Source organism: Podarcis cretensis, assembly GCF_951804945.1.
Source record: "Podarcis cretensis genome assembly, chromosome: 15".
Lineage (NCBI taxonomy): Eukaryota > Metazoa > Chordata > Lepidosauria > Squamata > Lacertidae > Podarcis > Podarcis cretensis.
Window position 1 is genome coordinate 23587495 of NC_137185.1, and position 16501 is coordinate 23603995.

Genomic DNA, 16501 nt, shown 5'->3' on the forward strand with positions numbered 1-16501 from the left:
GACCTCTTTCCTGAGCATCCAGGGAGGGGCCCTGAATGAAGGGCCATAGGAAGCAAGGTCACCCTGTGACAAGATAACCTCCAAATTAACGAGTTAAGCTTTTCTTCAAAGCAATCCTGTCTTAGTTTAGGAAGCTCGGCTTCAGGAAGACCCAGATGGCAGCATCTGCATCAGTTTATCTTAAGTAAAATGTCATTACAAGTGTGTAGTCAGGAGAAAAATGCAGTGCACAATTTCCCAAGACAACAGAATCCAGAAAAACGCATCGCTAGAAAAGCATAACTGAGCTCCAATTAGCAATTACAATGCAAGTAAATAGCAGAGTTTTGTATGGATGTTGTGTGGCGGCTGGGAAATGCAGGAAGGTTTCAATTCCTTCAATGGTCCCAGAGATTTGGATCTAGAGGCAAGCAATCCACAAAACAGAAATATATAAATCCATAGTTGGAGTGAAGAGGATAAACTGGGCACAAGAACTTTAAACTACCCTTTGTCAGGGGGGACAGGCACAATGCCTGGCACAGATGCTGGCCATGAAACATGTGGCACTTTATTCAGTCACATTTGAACTCAAGTCATGGAAGGGGAAGATGGGAAAAAACAATATGCAACAATAGCCAGAAATGAAAAATTCAGAGCCAATAAAGACCCTATCCAGCTTTCTCCTCTGACATTTCAACTAGGGTTTTCATGCTCCCTTCTCAAAGCAAGAGATAATTGTGATTATTTTTCTGTGAATGTTTATTATTATTATTACTACTACTACTACTACTACTATTAGCAGTAGCAGTAGTAAACTATATTTTTAATGTTGTACACTGCCCCGGGATCTTTAGAAAAAGGATGATATACAAACTGAACGAATTTTACAGTTCACTTTTACAGTTCAGCATGAACAGTTTTGTGCTGAAACTCTCCTAGTTTGAAGGATTACACTGAATCTCATGAAACTGGCAGAAGAGTCCTCTGTTTGCAGGGGCGGAGTGTTCTGTGCCTGAGAAGCAAAAGACAAGTCAGAAATGTTGCATTCTTTTGTGACTGTTGCGTGCTCTCTATAAGCTGAGAATAGATCTGATAGCCTCAGATGTCAGAAAGGGAGGTTCTTTATCATGGAATTGCCAAATCAGTGCAGACAGACAGGATCACTGGTCCACTAGGCTATTAGTCTACTCCAGGAGTGTGAACTTGAATCTGCTGGATTCAACAAAATACCATAGTCAAATGTTTGGGTTCCTTTAAGCTTATTTACTGGCATTTGAATGCTTTAATTTTCTATTTCCCAGATTCCAAAAAAACAAACAAACCCAACAAAACCTCTTTTTTAAAATGAGCAATATTTTGTTCCAGAAACATACCACCTTATCAGCTAATTAATAAGAGCTATTTTACAAACATACAATACATCTGGATAATTAGAACAATAAATTCTTTTTTTCTTAAACATTCAAACATGATCAGTTAAAAATACAAGGTATTAAGAGGATTTCTTTCTTCTTCTTCTTTTTTGCATTTTGCTTTTCAAATTCCAGATTGTTCCTGTGTTCCTTAAAAGTAAAACCGGTTAAAAGGAGTATATGATTGTATAGTGAACAAATAAAATACATTTTTAGTAGGAAGGAAGTTTCAAAACAACTATTTTTTTTGTTTTTTTTAATTCTTAAAGAGCAGTGTAGTGTTCTGGCTGCAGTATCCCTTTTGGAGACCATTGGCTTATCAGCTGGCATCTGGGGACAGAGGGAGGAGGAGGAGGAGGAGGAGGAGGAGGAGGAGGAGGAGGAGGAGGAGGACTGAAGGATCTCTTTGAAATGGGGACAGCAAGGGGTCAAATCCATCCATCAGATGCAAGATGCACCAATATTCCAGATGAGAACAACACAAGGAGCAAACACCAACAACTTCCTCTACCTCAAAAGGAGCTTTCTATCAAGTTGGAACATTTATGCTTAGACAACCATGGAAGAGTCCAAGAAGCCAGGGCCACAGCTGTTCTTAAGCTTTGGTTGTCAAGAATCAAGGGTCCCTATTGCCCAGGAATTACCTCCGCCCACTCCCACTCCAGGAATTGGTCACACAAGTACTGTATGCCCGATGTCCGCAAGTGCCACCTAGCAACCCCATTCCTTGCATGTTTAAATGGTAGGTTAACAGCGTCAAACCAGGAGACTGGGCCCAGGACAGCTGTGCTAAAAACTCTGCACAGAAGACTCAGTACTGTTTCCTCCTCCCTTACTACAGCATTTACACAGTGAGGTTTGATCTACACACCAAGCAGAATGAGGGGAGGATGAGGAAGCAGAGCCCTGGGATGTGAGTAGCCCTCCTGCTCCTTCCCAGGATTATTTATCTATCCCACCGCTCACAAATCTTTCTCAACTCTGGCAGAAAGTGTTTTAAAAAAATGAGTATGTGATATATCTTCTTGCTGAAGTTTCAGTTTATATCTTTACAAATTATTAACTGCAAATTATTAAAAGCCTAATTATTAACTGCACTGTAATCAGAGTGGGTAAGAGCGGTAGACTCGTAATCTGGAGAACCAGGTTCATGTCTCCGCTCCTCCACATGCAGCTGCTGGGTGACCTTGGGGATAGTCACCCTTCTTTGAAGTATCTCAGCCCTGCTCACCTCACAGAGTGTTTGTTGTGGGGGAGGAAGGGAAAGGAGAATGTTAGCCACTTTGAGACTCCTTTGGGTAGTGATAAAGCAGGATATCAAATCCAAACTCCTCTTCATCATCATCATCATCTGTATTGCTGAAGACAAAGTGCCAAACTGGACTGGGGACCATATTTTACAATATTCCACCCACCTACAGTGCAAAGAAAGAATGGTCTGCAAGTTTTAAAAAATAAACTCAACAAGGTACAGGCATAGCTAGTGCCTCAGATAAAACATTAAAAATATCAACACACGGGGGTGGGGGAGAGAAACTGTCTACCAGGCCCTCAGATGTGGCTGTTAAGAGTTGATTTATCACAAGAATTGGAGTTAATGTTACTAAACGCAGATAAAAGCAAAAGCACTGCAAACAGACGACTGCTTTGGCCCTTCTGTTTTTACTGGAAAATTTGAGTGCTCTATAAAGAAATCCCAACTTTCATCTAAAGCTTTGCGCTGCTTGTGCTCTCGGACAGCCCAGAAGGAAGAAAATAAACCCAAAGAAACGAACAAACCAGTCTACCACTCTTGGCATTCTACCAACTCATTCTGCTTCATGTGTAGACCAGGTCCAAATGATGCAAAAGCAGGCTGTGCAGGAAGTTGACATCTGGATCGAGGCCTTTGCCTTTTGAATCCCCCACCCCCTGCAATAATCTTCTTCTATAAATCCAGGTTAAACACAAAAATGTACAGTGGAGCCAACATAATGTTATCTTGTCCATGAAATATTCCATTACTTCTTTTTTCAGCCTGTGGTTTTGTTTTGTTTTTCATTTTGCAAGGGAGGAGGAAAGGAGAGAGAAAAGGCTGTTCCATACTACTGTCCAGTCTAAAGAAGGGAATGTTCACAGCCAGACATGAAGGACAGGAAAGGATTCTTTGGTTGGAATTTTTCATGGCTATTCTAGTATATTTAAAAAGGGGGGGGACCACACACACCCAAAACCAATGGGAATCCCCGCAAAGTGCATTTTAGTGTTGACCCTCTTCACAAAAATGGATCTGTGCCTGGGGTCTGTTGTACAGTAGACACGCTAGGGAGTTAAGACATCCCCAGTGATTTTAGGATACTGTGTTGGGAGCAATGGACAATCCCCATTTCTCCCCACCTTCTCTTTCTTATAAGCTGAATAATGCCCTTAACAGGAGATTGCATAACATGGCATAAGAACAAGCCTGAAAAACACACAAAACCAAACACCACCAAAAGGACAGGAGCACAGTACTGTTTCACTTCCCGGGGGGGGGGGGGTGAGATGGTCACATCCTCTAAGGATGGCTAAGAACTCTTCAGGCTTTGCCACAAAACCTGCATTCGCCTTGCATGCCCTCCTTTCTCAGGTTGATCCTCAGGAGATTTTGGCAACCTGACCCAGAGGCATATTGTAAAGATGCTGAAGCAATATCTTGCCAGACACCTCTGCAGGTCAAATCTATAGTGGAAGTGCTACAGCAGACAATGATCTTGGGACTCCTGCCACAGAATGCAGCGAAGAGACCGGCAACAACAATCTGCAGTGGAAATCTGAACTCTCCACTGCTCAAATGTTACTCATGCTAGGGAGAGGTCCATGTTGTGAGCGTGATTTCTTGATCGTCCTAGACATGGGCTGTGGAAAGGGAATGTAAAAGTGTTGCTAGCATGATGGTAAGTGTTGCTAGCTAAGAGGTAAAAAAGAGGGGCTATTTAAAATCTGAAAAGGTCCATGTTTATCTTCCATACTCAGGCACACCTAGTTTTCCTAATGCCAAGAGGTGGCAAAATAGAAGTTTTACATGGAAAACAACGTGAAATTATAGAATCAAGCAGTTATGAAATGGGAACAAGCAGATCCACGAGGCACTCAGAACGGCACTGATAAAAGGAAGCTCGTGCAGATATGGAAGGAGACCCTTTGGTTTTGGGGCACTTTCTGCCACTGAAGAGGGATGGCAATCCGTACAACTTGCTTCTGGAAAATCTTATCCCCCCATCTTGACAGACATCAGTTCATGGTTTCAAAATGTTGGCGGTTGGAGGGAAGGGGAGGTTTTTAAAATTTGTCCTTGCACAGCCTGCCCATTCTTAGTACTACTATTCCGCCTGCTAAGGGAAGAAGAGGTTTGTGTTTCGCATGACTGGGAAACAACAAGCATTTTGATTCTCTGCCATTATAGCTACAGGGGAAATGTGTCTCTGTGTTAATGGAGCAGGCAGTATGACCTTCACGCTGGAAGGAGGGGGAGAAAACAAAAGAAAAAGAAAAATTCTCCACACTTCGCAGCACATTCAACATGAGGAACACAAGTTACGGGGATTTCTAGAGTTCGGCACATTTAGATCTGAGTTGTCCAAAAAAAAAAAAAAAAAAGGCCAGGATTTGGGAACCTGGTGCGGGGGGGGGGGGGGGGGGAACCAGCCACTTGCAATGAAAGGAAGAAGCTGCATCCTGAACGGTCTGTCTCATGGAGGTAGCACCCAGCCTTGTACCACTTCCGGTAACCAGTCTGGAATGTCCAGTGTTTTTACATATGTGCTGTGAGCCTTCAATTTCCATTCTTAGACAGGGTTCAGTTTCAAAACACAAGGATGTCAGAATTCCTATTAGGAAAAATACTGCAAAGCTGCTCCCATGGAGGCTTCTGAGCTAACCAGTGTGATTTCAGAGCACTTTGGCACGAACAGTGCAAAAAACAAAACAAAACCCCACCACCCCAAACCAATCCCATTCTCCCTGCACATGCAATGGCCAACAAAGCACACCTCTGGGTGTCGAACATACCTGGGATTTTACTCAGAAGTACCTGTGGCTAACTCCAGTGGTAGAAGATGCTCAAACCAGGAGTGACTTAGCAGGCACATTCTTTGCCCCACCTCACTGCTTTCAAAGAGAATTCAAAGCCAAGGTAAAAATCCCAAGCCTTTCATCTCCTTGTCAAAGCACCATGTGCCATTGCAAGGAGAGCCCAAAGGTTGCCAACCTTTCAAGTGCCTGGTTGTGTACAGCATGGCATACCGTCACTGCACAGGGGGCGGGGGACCATTGCAGGCGAAGCTCTTTTGAGCAGTGGACTGGTTGCTGGCAGAATCCAATCCAGTGAAAAGTCAAGACATGCTCTCACACACAAGCAGCCCTGAATGTGGGTCCAGGAGCATAGGGATGTTGGGGCCTAATAAAATACAAATTAAAGTGTGCTTTCAGTACATGGAATGAAGTCAAATAAATACATTGATTTTTTTTTTGTATATGTCTAAATACATTTTTATATATCCTACACCCAAAGCTTTATACATTTGGTTTCTTCTTTTTGTTCCTCTCTTTCCTCTTGTTTGGAATCAAAAAGAATTACTGGTAGCAAAGGAGGAGAAAAAAAATCACCACCTCTCCCTGACAAGCTAGTGCAGAGGCCTAAAAGGAAACCATTCTCCACCCCAACCCCCCCAGTTCCCACTCTGCTGCACTTGGATGGTCCACGGAAATAGCCCTCATGCTGCAAGAGTCCAGGCAGAAGCCGACAGGTGCCAATGCGAGGCTGATGCTTCCATCCAACATCCGAGAAGCTTGACTAACTTTTATCTAAAGAGAAAGAAAGAAAGAAAGAAAGAAAGAAAGAAAGAAAGAAAGAAAGAAAGAAAGAAAGAAGTAGAACACAATATTATAAAGTAGCAGCTGAGCACTATGGATCTTATGCACAGGTGTTTCTATTGCACGTGCACAATCCAATGCTCTGGTGCTTTACAGAGATGCATCTCTGCACTAAACAGTTATATATGAGCCAAAGACAAAACACAAACAATTATTTCCATTTGTCTGCTCCCTGAGGCTGCAAAAAGAACATGAGGTGTTGAGATGGAAGATACATCCACTGTATTAACTGACACTAATACAGGAGAGGGGTAAAAGTGCCTATAGAATTGTACACTTCTTAAGAGATTTCAAATCTACAAATAGGAGGCTACAAAAATGTCATAAGAATGAACATATTACACTGGGTGGGGCAGGTCAGTTTGTAAATTATGACCACTGGAACATGGAAAAATAACTATGAAATAAGCTATCAGCTGATCTTCTATTGGGCCCTTAGAACTATCACATTATCAGTAGACTGAGTGCTGAGCAGCAAGGAAGGGCGCACCTCCTATACCATACAATCCACTAAGAGAAAGGTGCACAATGTCAGCAAACCCAGGTATTGAATTAGAATGTTTTATAGCCAGCATCTTTTCCTGAAAATTCAGGAGCTGCAGTGAAAGCTCTAAAAACTTTTGCAAGAAAGATTAACAACTGTTTCCCCTTGTATTTCTGTTTAGAAGGTGCCCAGGGAATGGGTAAGGCATACCTGAGTGCTCATCTGTGGGGGCTGTTCCAGCCAGCCTTTGTTGAAGAAGAGTAGCATAGTTCTCCTCCACTTCCTGGAAGATACAACCCAACACACATTTGATCTGTGGCTCACTTGCAGACAGGCAATCAGATCAGACTCACTGAAACTGTGTCTGGCCAAGTTCTGGAACAGATTCAGTCCTCCACCACTGAGAACTCCAGTGATGAGAGAACCTCTCCTATTCTTTCAAGCTATTACTTGTTTTCTCTCCAGATATGGAAAAGGTCTTGCAGGTTTGGCAGCAGCTGAAAACAGCAGCCCATCAAGGACAGAAGGGCAATGCCTCAGAAGCGAGCAATGCCATTTTTACACGACAGGAACACCACTCATCCCAATTTAGCATCTCTTTGGCATTGGCCTGTCTGCCTTCTGTATATCTTCCTGAAGCAACTCTCACACTATCATTACTGGGCTAGCAAAACTCTGCACTTTCTAGCATCTTGAAGGTGAAAAGTCACTGAGCACATTTCCCAGATGGAGAAGAGACACAGGAAGACTCTCAAGTCAAATCCCATGTTGCATTTTCACATGTCAACCTCACGCTCCATGAAAATTCCTGTCTTATTCAGAAGGACCACATTCCTAGTAATCTGTGAGCAGAGTATCTCTGAGCCACAGTGCAAAGCTGACAAGGAAGGAAGTCTAACTTATAAATACATGTGTACATCCTATGCCTATGTCCATGGCATCACTCACAGGAGCAATCATGTGCCTGGAAAAATGAAACATATTAATTGCTCCACCTTATCCATCTGTGGTGCAGCAGGAAGCCAAGCCTAAGTCTGATGAAGCAAAGGCTGAATTCCCTCATCACTGGACTCTATCTTGCAATGTTTGTCTTTATTCAGGTTGGTGCCAGGATAAAAAACAGATTGTAGAGAATAAGCCCTTAAACCCTTATTTTATTTATTTCATAATATGTGTACACCGCTTGATTATTAAAAAAAATCAACACGATTTACAAAGAAAAATGTGCTTCATATTGGACTCGCACATGATGCACAATACTCTTTGGTTTCTTGGGACTGTTAAAAAGTTGCAAGAGCCATCCAGTTGGTTGTAAGGAACTGGCCTGCCTCTGACAGCATTGCCCTAGTCCTGGTTCCGTCATGTAACAACCAGCCCTTCTTCCCAAGGTGCTGCGTTGTCTTCACATCTTTCCCCCTACTTTGATTCCTGTACTTTCATTTCACTGTGGCCAAATCCCTAGCTTGCCAACTTTAGATCTAAAGTGTCCCTGTCTCTCTTTGAGCCTCTAAGATACAGAGAAGTTCTCACCTGAAACTGTGCCTTTTGACACACTCATTTCAGTAAATGGAAACTGATCTTAGCCTCTAGATTTTCTGCTCCAGCCTCCGCCTCCTTGCTGCCTGAGCTTTTGAATGACAGATACCTCACAATACTGGATCCTAAAATCACTCTTTCCCTTCATTCACATTCCCCACATGAAGCCTTCTCTTTCTCCAGGATTACCTTAAGGTTTTCATTTCTTTCCCTTTGAAAAACTCAACTGAACTGAACTCTCCTGGTCGTGGAACTTAGGGTACAAAACTCACCACCAATCTCAATTTGAAAAGCTACAGTGAAAATCAGTGAAGAAAATAAAAGACATACAAATCCTCAGCATGCCTTGTCCTCCAGGAAGCGTTTTTGTTCCCAATTTCCCACGTTCTACGCATGTTTTTAGAAAAAAGAAATGCAGCCAAATTTACACAAGAACACACTGTACCTTTAAGTGTTCAAGGTTGGCTTCTATCTTCTGGATGTAATGCATTATCAGGGCACAAGACTCCACAGAGAAGGGAGGCCTTAGTACACCTGAGCAGGATTCCTTAGCAGCTTCCCAGTGGGAGGCCATTAATTCCTCTGCAAATGCCAAGCTTCCTTCGTCTGTCCGGGTGTCTTGCAGAGATGGTGGTGGTTGGTGGGCAGAGTCCATTGTGCTGTTGCCTGCAGTGCACTGTAGAACCAGCGAAGTTACCTCCTCATCTGTGGAGCTCTCCTGTACTGTGCCATATCCGTCAAGGATCAAATAATTTCCTGTGAAGACAACATCTTAACACTAACGCTTCCAGATAAGAGCAGCTCATCTAAGATGGCAGCAACAATACTGTATGTGCCTGCCCCTAACACCTGTGCATGCCATGCAAGTATGAAATTGGTGTAACCTTAGCAAAAAATGTTAAGATGCATTCAGTACGTTACTGGACTCAAACCTCTCTGGAGGTTCTTCTCCCTAATCTCAGGTGCTTTGGGTTAAACTGTGGTGAAACAGGAATTCATGGTAAGAAAGCTACCCCATCTCTCCTGTGGCTCCTGACATGAACCTGGATTTGTGAATACGAACCCTCTGCAGAATTCTTCTGCCAAAGTCAGTATTTGCAGCCAAGAACACATCATTTTAAGTTTTGTGAAGGTAGGTAGAGGTACTCACACACTTGCCACCTTACAAATTTCTTCCATGGAACACTGCCCTTGAATGGTTGATGATGTGGGCCCCCTGCCCCCCCCAAAGAATTGATGTACTGGGAGGTGAAGGTTATATGCATTCTCACAACCAGTGAGATACAGCAGATGCACACATCTTCCTTCACAATGATATGTGCCATCAGAACTGACGTTTTAAGAGCTCTGTCCAAATTATATATATTTCATTTCAGCCTTACACATCTGTGGGATTTATTCACCTGAGATCCGCAACTGCACCTCTTCTTCCTCCTTCCTTTCCGCCACTTCACCCTCTGATTGGTTCTCATCGCTGTGGGCTTCACGAGCATCAAAAAAGTGCTCTCCACCATCCTCAGAACCTGTCACTTCAGGCTCGGTGGTTGGGGTATCTGGGTTTGTGCTCAAGGGGTCCATTAACTGACTGCTGTTTGACACAGTGTCCCCTGGTTGCATTAATTCACTTGAAGTCCGATGACTGCAACAAGGTCCAAAATTATTTGTTCCCATGCCAGAGGGTGTCCTACTGGCCCCGGAAAGGGATGTCTTGTCATTGTCCGAGTACTGTAGTCCTCTCTGGACACAACTTTCAACTTGAGTCCTCTGACAAATTGTCCTATGCCTGGCAATACGCTGCCAGCCTTCGGGAGACTCCTTTTCAGACATGCCCAGCTGCTCCATTAGCAATTTCTTCAATAAGCCCACTGAAAGAGAACATAAAAACATCACAGATCTTGCAGGTCATCTCCTGCGACTGAAATTAACTTGTGCACATAAATGTTATGTTAAAGACTGGTGCTCTTGAGAAGGCATGAACTCAGCAGCCAGCTCCTTTTCTCTTTTTAGAGAAGGTGAAAGATATAAGACATGTCAGGAGACAATAATCCAAAGACTGACATGTTATCTGAATGCAGCCATGTGCACCTCTATGTCATGGCAACAGCTGCCAGCTCCTCCACAAATCTCATCCCATTTCCCAGCCTAGGTAGAGTGGTACTTTTCTGAGACACCTGGAGCACAGCAGCCATATCCCTTGCCTTTCATTTGTTCTCATGCTCTAGGCCTGGTTTTATCAGAAAGCACATTTTGGTGGTTGAGCTGCACCTTCCTGACACCTCTCTAAGACATAAGGCATGGTTGAGTAGGCAAAAGATTTTATCAACCCATCATTTATCCCTATGTGTGTATATCTTGACCAACTGGCAATCTAGGAAGTGGAGAAAATTACCTGCTGCTTTTAAAGAATGCAAAGTTTTTTTAACAGGGAGCTCTCTCCCTGTGGAATGCCCTCCCTTCAGATGTCGAGGAGATAAAGAATTATACAACTTTTAGAAGAGATCTGAAGGTAGCCCAGTATCAGGTTTTTAATGCTTGATGTTTTCATTATGTTTTTAGACATGCTGTAAGACAAACTGTATTAAATATTATATTATATTATATTATATTATATTATATTATATTATATTATATTATATTATATTATATTATATTATTATACCACCAATTCACCAACCTAATGATGGTACCAAAGAACCATTTCATTTTAATAGGTATTTTACCAAAACACACAACCAGCCAGCACATAGCTCTTTTCTGTCATATTTGGCTCTCTCTCTCTCTACCAAAATGGGTAGGTGATGCTCATTTAGCTCAAGAGGCAATGGACAACAGTTGAGTACCATCAAATCCACCATTCACTTACTCTTGGGCCCCACACATCCTCAGCTACTTACAATTTCTTAGTGCATCCAATGCCCATTGCTCTTCTGAACTTTGGAACAAGTGCTCTGGACTTGTGTGGCTGTAGTGCTCAGAGGACTCTTTGATCAGCAACTCTGCTGCTGGTTTTTCTCCAAACTGCCTGTCTGCCTCCAGGAGCTCCTCCTCTTCCAGCTTCTCAGACATTGCTGCTGAAGGAGACTGAACCTTCGCCATCAGAGGAGACTCCAGTCCCATATCTTTATCTAACAAACAAACCACCAAAATCAATGCAAACTCAAACCTGCTTAAAATACCTTATTTAAATTTCTATCTCTCTTAGCCTATAGCTTTAGGAAGGCTTTAACAAAATATAAACATTGCTATTAAACATGCTAAATGCACGCATGCTTCTAGTCCTGGAGATGGGGACAGAAGACAGTAAAGTATAAATAGATACATTGGGCTATTAAGAGACACAAACCTGGAAGGAATAAATGGACCATGGCTCAAAAGTGACTTTTGTGCCATGTGCACATCTAACACTTGAAACACAATTCACAATAAAGAAAACCTTGGATTTGCCATAAACCATTAAAGGTATAAAGGTAACTCACGCCACAGTGGTGGGACCCAGTACCAAGCATGTAACTTTTACCTGGACTCTGCATGCTGCTATCAGGAGTAGCTTGTTCTTCCTTTAATTTCTGCTGGTCTTCCTCCTCATGATCTTCCCTGTAAACCAAAGAGAGAAAACAAATCAACCACATAAAAAGTGGTATCACCATCCACAACTTCTCTTTCTTTCTTTCTTTCTTTCTTTCTTTCTTTCTTTCTTTCTTTCACCTGCCCGGTTATAATGTATGGAGTTTGAAAAGCAATACTAAAACCAGAGTGTGTGTGCCTGTGTGTATGTACACAAGCAAACACACAACTTACTCGCATGGCCCAGACGGCGGAAATGGAATTACGCTTCTACCTCGTCCAACTTTTACTGTTCCTGCCATCCGTGCTATGAGGTCCTGCCACCTGTAAGTAAGTAAAAAAAGAACTAGTGTAAAACATGATGCCCAAGAAAAAAGAAGTGTGCCGACTTTTAGCAAAACTGCTAACTGATTCTTCCTGCACCTTTTCCTCACATCTTTCTAATACACAGGGACAAGAGGTTTCAGTGCTGCTCACAACTCTTTCAACCTATCATTTCAGTTTGCCCCCATCGGCTTAAATTTACCTTTGCCAGTTCCTTGCATACATTTCTTTCCTTCTCTTAGGGCTGCTGTGTGAGCAGAAGCAATAAATGACTGTTCAGTATGGAGAGAGGGAAAAACAGCTTAAAAACAAGAAGCCTTGTCTCTGCAATGGCCAAGTAGCTAAGATTGCACAGGGTCTCCGCCACAATCACACAAACCCACGAAAGGAAATTCTTTATTGCTGAAGCACATGCTGCTTTGCTGTACATGTACTCAGTTGCCAAAAAGAAAAAAGTGGCTACTGGATGAGGGCTAAAGGGACCCAGAGCGGGGAGGGCAGCTGATGTGAGAAATCCCAGCAGCAGAGCACTGAAAAGGGGGAAATTGGTGACAAAGCACAGCATGTAGCTATTCTGGTTTCCCTAAATCTTTAAGGTACGCGCAATGACAAAAAATGCATTAAAACTAACTGATCCTGCCACATCTATCAGTGGACACCCATAAACCAAACACCAACGCCCTAAGAAATGTACAAATGCAGCAATGGGAGAAAAAGAAAGAAAGAAAGAAAGAAAGAAAGAAAGAAAGAAAGAAAGAAAGAAAGAGAAGTCAGGAAATGCAACCCCTGGCAAAGGAGAAATAAGTTGTTCTGTCCCACCTTCAGCATCCCATTTACATTTTTTTAAAAAAATAATCTGCTAAGAAACTAACAACCACTGCTTCCATGCTGGCTAAAGAAAAGCTCCACAATGTGCAGTCTGCCTGGAAAATGCAAACTACTTCCAGCAATGTAACATTTTACTGAGAAAAACTAGTCAGATTATTTGGCAACTGATGAATAAAGAGTTTCTGCTGAACACCAGAAAACATTGCAACCTATTAAATATGCAGAGAATCACTGCAGAAACTATCCCCAAACATACACCTCTAACTCCTCCACTTAGAACTTAATAGCCCATTTGAGATTTCAAGTAGGTGAACAAAAACACACAGACAAAACTTGTCAGGCTGCTGAGATCTTTAGGTACACAGAAGAAGTCATTTTAATTGCACATTGCCTGTAGGAAAGACAGACTTGCAGATTTCTCTTTCTGCAGCAAACTTTTCAAATTTATAATTAATGCTCCTCATGCCTTTTCAAAGCATTTGCAGTGTGCACAGGAAGATGCTGCAGAAGATGCCTTTTAAACTCAAAATCCTGTTACAGTCACCAAATATGTCTAGTGTGCAGGAGCAAACCGCTAAATATGCCATTCAGGATTAACTATTGAGTGGGAAGAAACATTATCAATTAGGGAAAGAAATTCAAGGCACATCCCAAGACACGCAACACAAAAAGCCCATTTGGGCCTCTTGCATGAATAATTTTAATCTCTGGCATAACCTGTATGACCTCTATCAGGAGAGATGAGGGAGTGCAACCCTGCTGGTCTCCTTAGCAGCTCGACAGTTTTTGACGCCACTGCTCATTGTATTCGTCTGGAATGACTCAGGGAGGCAGGAGTTGGAGGTACTTAATTATAGTGGTTCTACCACTCCTTCATGCAGGGTCACTAAGAGAAAGTGGTACAGTGGTGCCTCGCAAGACGAAAAGAATCCGTTCCGCGATTCTCTTCATCTAGCGGTTTTTTCGTCTTGCGAAGCAAGCCCATTGACGGCTCAGCGGATTAGCGCTATTAGCGGGTTAGCGGCTTTTAGCGGCTTATCGGCTTAGCGGATAAGCGGCTTAGAAAAAGGGGGGGGGAGGAAAAAAAACCCGCAGGAACTCACAAGACATTTTCGTCTTGCGAAGCAAGCCCATAGGAAATTCGTTTTGCGAAGCACCTCCAAAACGGAAAACCCTTTCGTCTAGCGGGTTTTACGTCTTGCGAGGCATTCGTCTTGCGGGGCACCACTGTACTAGGAGATTGTTGCTTGGCTTCATGGCTTTTGGGCTATGGGAATCCACATGGGTCCATTCTGTGTCCTATGCTATTTAGCATCTATATAAAACCACTGAAAGTTGTCATCTGGGGATTTGGAGCACAATGCGATTGTTATGCAGATGACACAAAGCTCTATCTCTCCATCCCATCTGAATCAGGAAAGGGTGTTGGACCAAGGTCTGAAGGTAGTGAATGGCTGGATGGAAGCTTATAAACTGAGGCTGAATTCTGGTAAGATGGATATGATATAGGTGGGTGGTTCCTGTTTCCGGGAACTAGGTGTACAACCTGTCCTGAGAGAAGATGCACTCCCCCCCCCCCCCGAAGGAAGAGCTTCATAGCCTGGCAGTAGCCCTGGATTCCAACTTGTCGTTTGTCACTCAAGTGTCTTCTGTGGCTAGGAAAGCTTAGACGTATTTGCCAGCTGCAGCTTTCCCTAGATCTGGATAACTTGCCCTCTGTTGTCCATTCTCTGGTGCCTTCCCACTTGGACTACAGTAAACAGCTGTGTGTGGGGCTGCCCTTGAAGACAATCCAATGGGAGCAGCAAGTTTAGAATGCAGCTACTAGGCTGGTAAGTGGGTAGCCTGATGGATGAGTTCTGCACCGGCTGCAAGTGAGCTACTGGGCCAAATTCAATATGTTATTCCTAGCATATAAATCCCTAAATGGCTGGGGACCAAAGTACCAATGTTAGAAACTGAGATATGAAAGCTAGGAGCTAAATGGCACCTTAAACTTAGATTATGGCCACTGCAACAGAGTGTCTAGGCACACTTTTTTATAACAAGAATACAAAGCTGAAAATGAATGAGCTGCAGCTAAAATCTTATGTTCATTTTTCACATGGTCTAGTCCTCATCTGAAGACTGCAAAAAAAAAAAAAAGCCGTACTTCTCCTGCCCACCCCCCTAATATTCTTATGATGGTCCCTTCTCCAGTCTTCAGAGTGGCTGGAAGTCGGGAAACTGAAAAAGGTCCTCCTTTTCTTCCAGCAGTGGCAGTTTTAATCTGAAATCTTAGGTGCAGTACTGCACCCAGAGCACAGAAACTACTCACATTAATGAAATTCCCTGTCGCAAAATGTGCCTAGAACAAAGGGAGTTTTGAACACTGCAAAATACCTAAAACATTGGGGAAAGTACTAACCATCATCTTGGACCAAATGATCAGCATGCGAGGCTTTGTTGGTGGGTTACTCAGTTGGCAGTGACCCCTGAGAGGAACTTATTAGCAGCAGTTCCCCACTTGTAGAATGCCCTCCCTAGTGAGATGTGTTTGTTTCCTTCATTACTGACTTTCAGGAGAAAATTTAAAATATTCCTCTTTGCCCAAACATTTGGCAGCTGAAACACACTGTCCTTGGCACCCATGAGATCACTGGTTAAGAATGTTTTTACGAATGTTTTTAAATTGTGTTTAGTAGTAGGGTTTTGTTTTTTGTAATCTTTTGCCATTGCTGCTTCTGCTGCCCTGGGCTTGCCCAGGAGGAAGGGCAGGATAAAAATTAAAGAAATAATAATAAAACAAGTAACATGGGAAGGAAATTCTGAAAGCAAAGCTGTGGCCTGTTGACATAACTGTTCTGCAATGTTAGTTCCCCCTCCGCCTTTGGGATTTGCTTCAAAGGTGCTAATTAGTGGCTGAAAGAGCAGTCCTCTGTGAAAACAGGATTTGAGTCAAGAGAAAGGAGTCGTGTAAATAACAGCCGAGCTATCATCTCTCATGCTACATAGAGGTGAGTTCAGAAACAGAAAGTATGAGAAAGTATTCAATTAGAGAAACTGGCAGCAACCTCCCACTCACCCACCCCAACCACATTATAGGCTGCATTGTATGGTACTGTTAGGCGGATGGAACATAATTGACATAGCATTCAACACATGGTGGTGATTTCAGCTACTTAAATTTGCTTCAGGAAATATATTTGATAATAACAGAGTTAGGCTTTTTAAATGCATATAAATATGATCTTAGGGACGCAGGTGGCGCTGTGGGTTAAAGCCTCAGCGCCCAGGGCTTGCCGATCGAAAGGTCGCGGTTCGAATCCCTGCGGCGGGGTGCGCTCCCGCTGCTCAGTCCCAGCGCCTGCCAACCTAGCAGTTCGAAAGCACCTCCGGGTGCAAGTAGATAAATAGGGACCGCTTACCAGCGGGAAGGTAAACGGCGTTTCCGTGTGCGGCTCTGGCTCTGGCTCTGGCTCTGGCCAGAGCAGCGATG

The 16501-nt window shown here is 43.1% G+C and overlaps 1 protein-coding gene and 1 long non-coding RNA gene across 5 annotated transcripts in view; one reads left to right on the forward strand and one right to left on the reverse strand.

Annotated features, from left to right (window-relative positions):
- The window catches only part of LOC307203804, a 446600-nt gene that overhangs the window by 71168 nt on the left and 358931 nt on the right, over positions 1–16501 (forward strand). The window lies entirely within an intron of this gene.
- Positions 1225–16501, reverse strand: part of ARHGEF12 (Rho guanine nucleotide exchange factor 12) — an 88744-nt gene continuing 73467 nt past the window's right edge. For all 4 annotated transcript variants that reach the window (XM_079954641.1, XM_079954642.1, XM_079954640.1 and 1 more), the window contains 7 exons: positions 12106–12195; positions 11825–11901; positions 11202–11432; positions 9711–10172; positions 8753–9063; positions 6982–7054; positions 1225–6218 (listed from right to left, as the gene is read on the reverse strand). In XM_079954641.1, coding sequence (XP_079810767.1) covers positions 6208–6218; positions 6982–7054; positions 8753–9063; positions 9711–10172; positions 11202–11432; positions 11825–11901; positions 12106–12195 — 1255 coding nt within the window. In that variant the 3' untranslated portion in view covers positions 1225–6207. The remainder of the gene's footprint in view (positions 6219–6981; positions 7055–8752; positions 9064–9710; positions 10173–11201; positions 11433–11824; positions 11902–12105; positions 12196–16501) is intronic.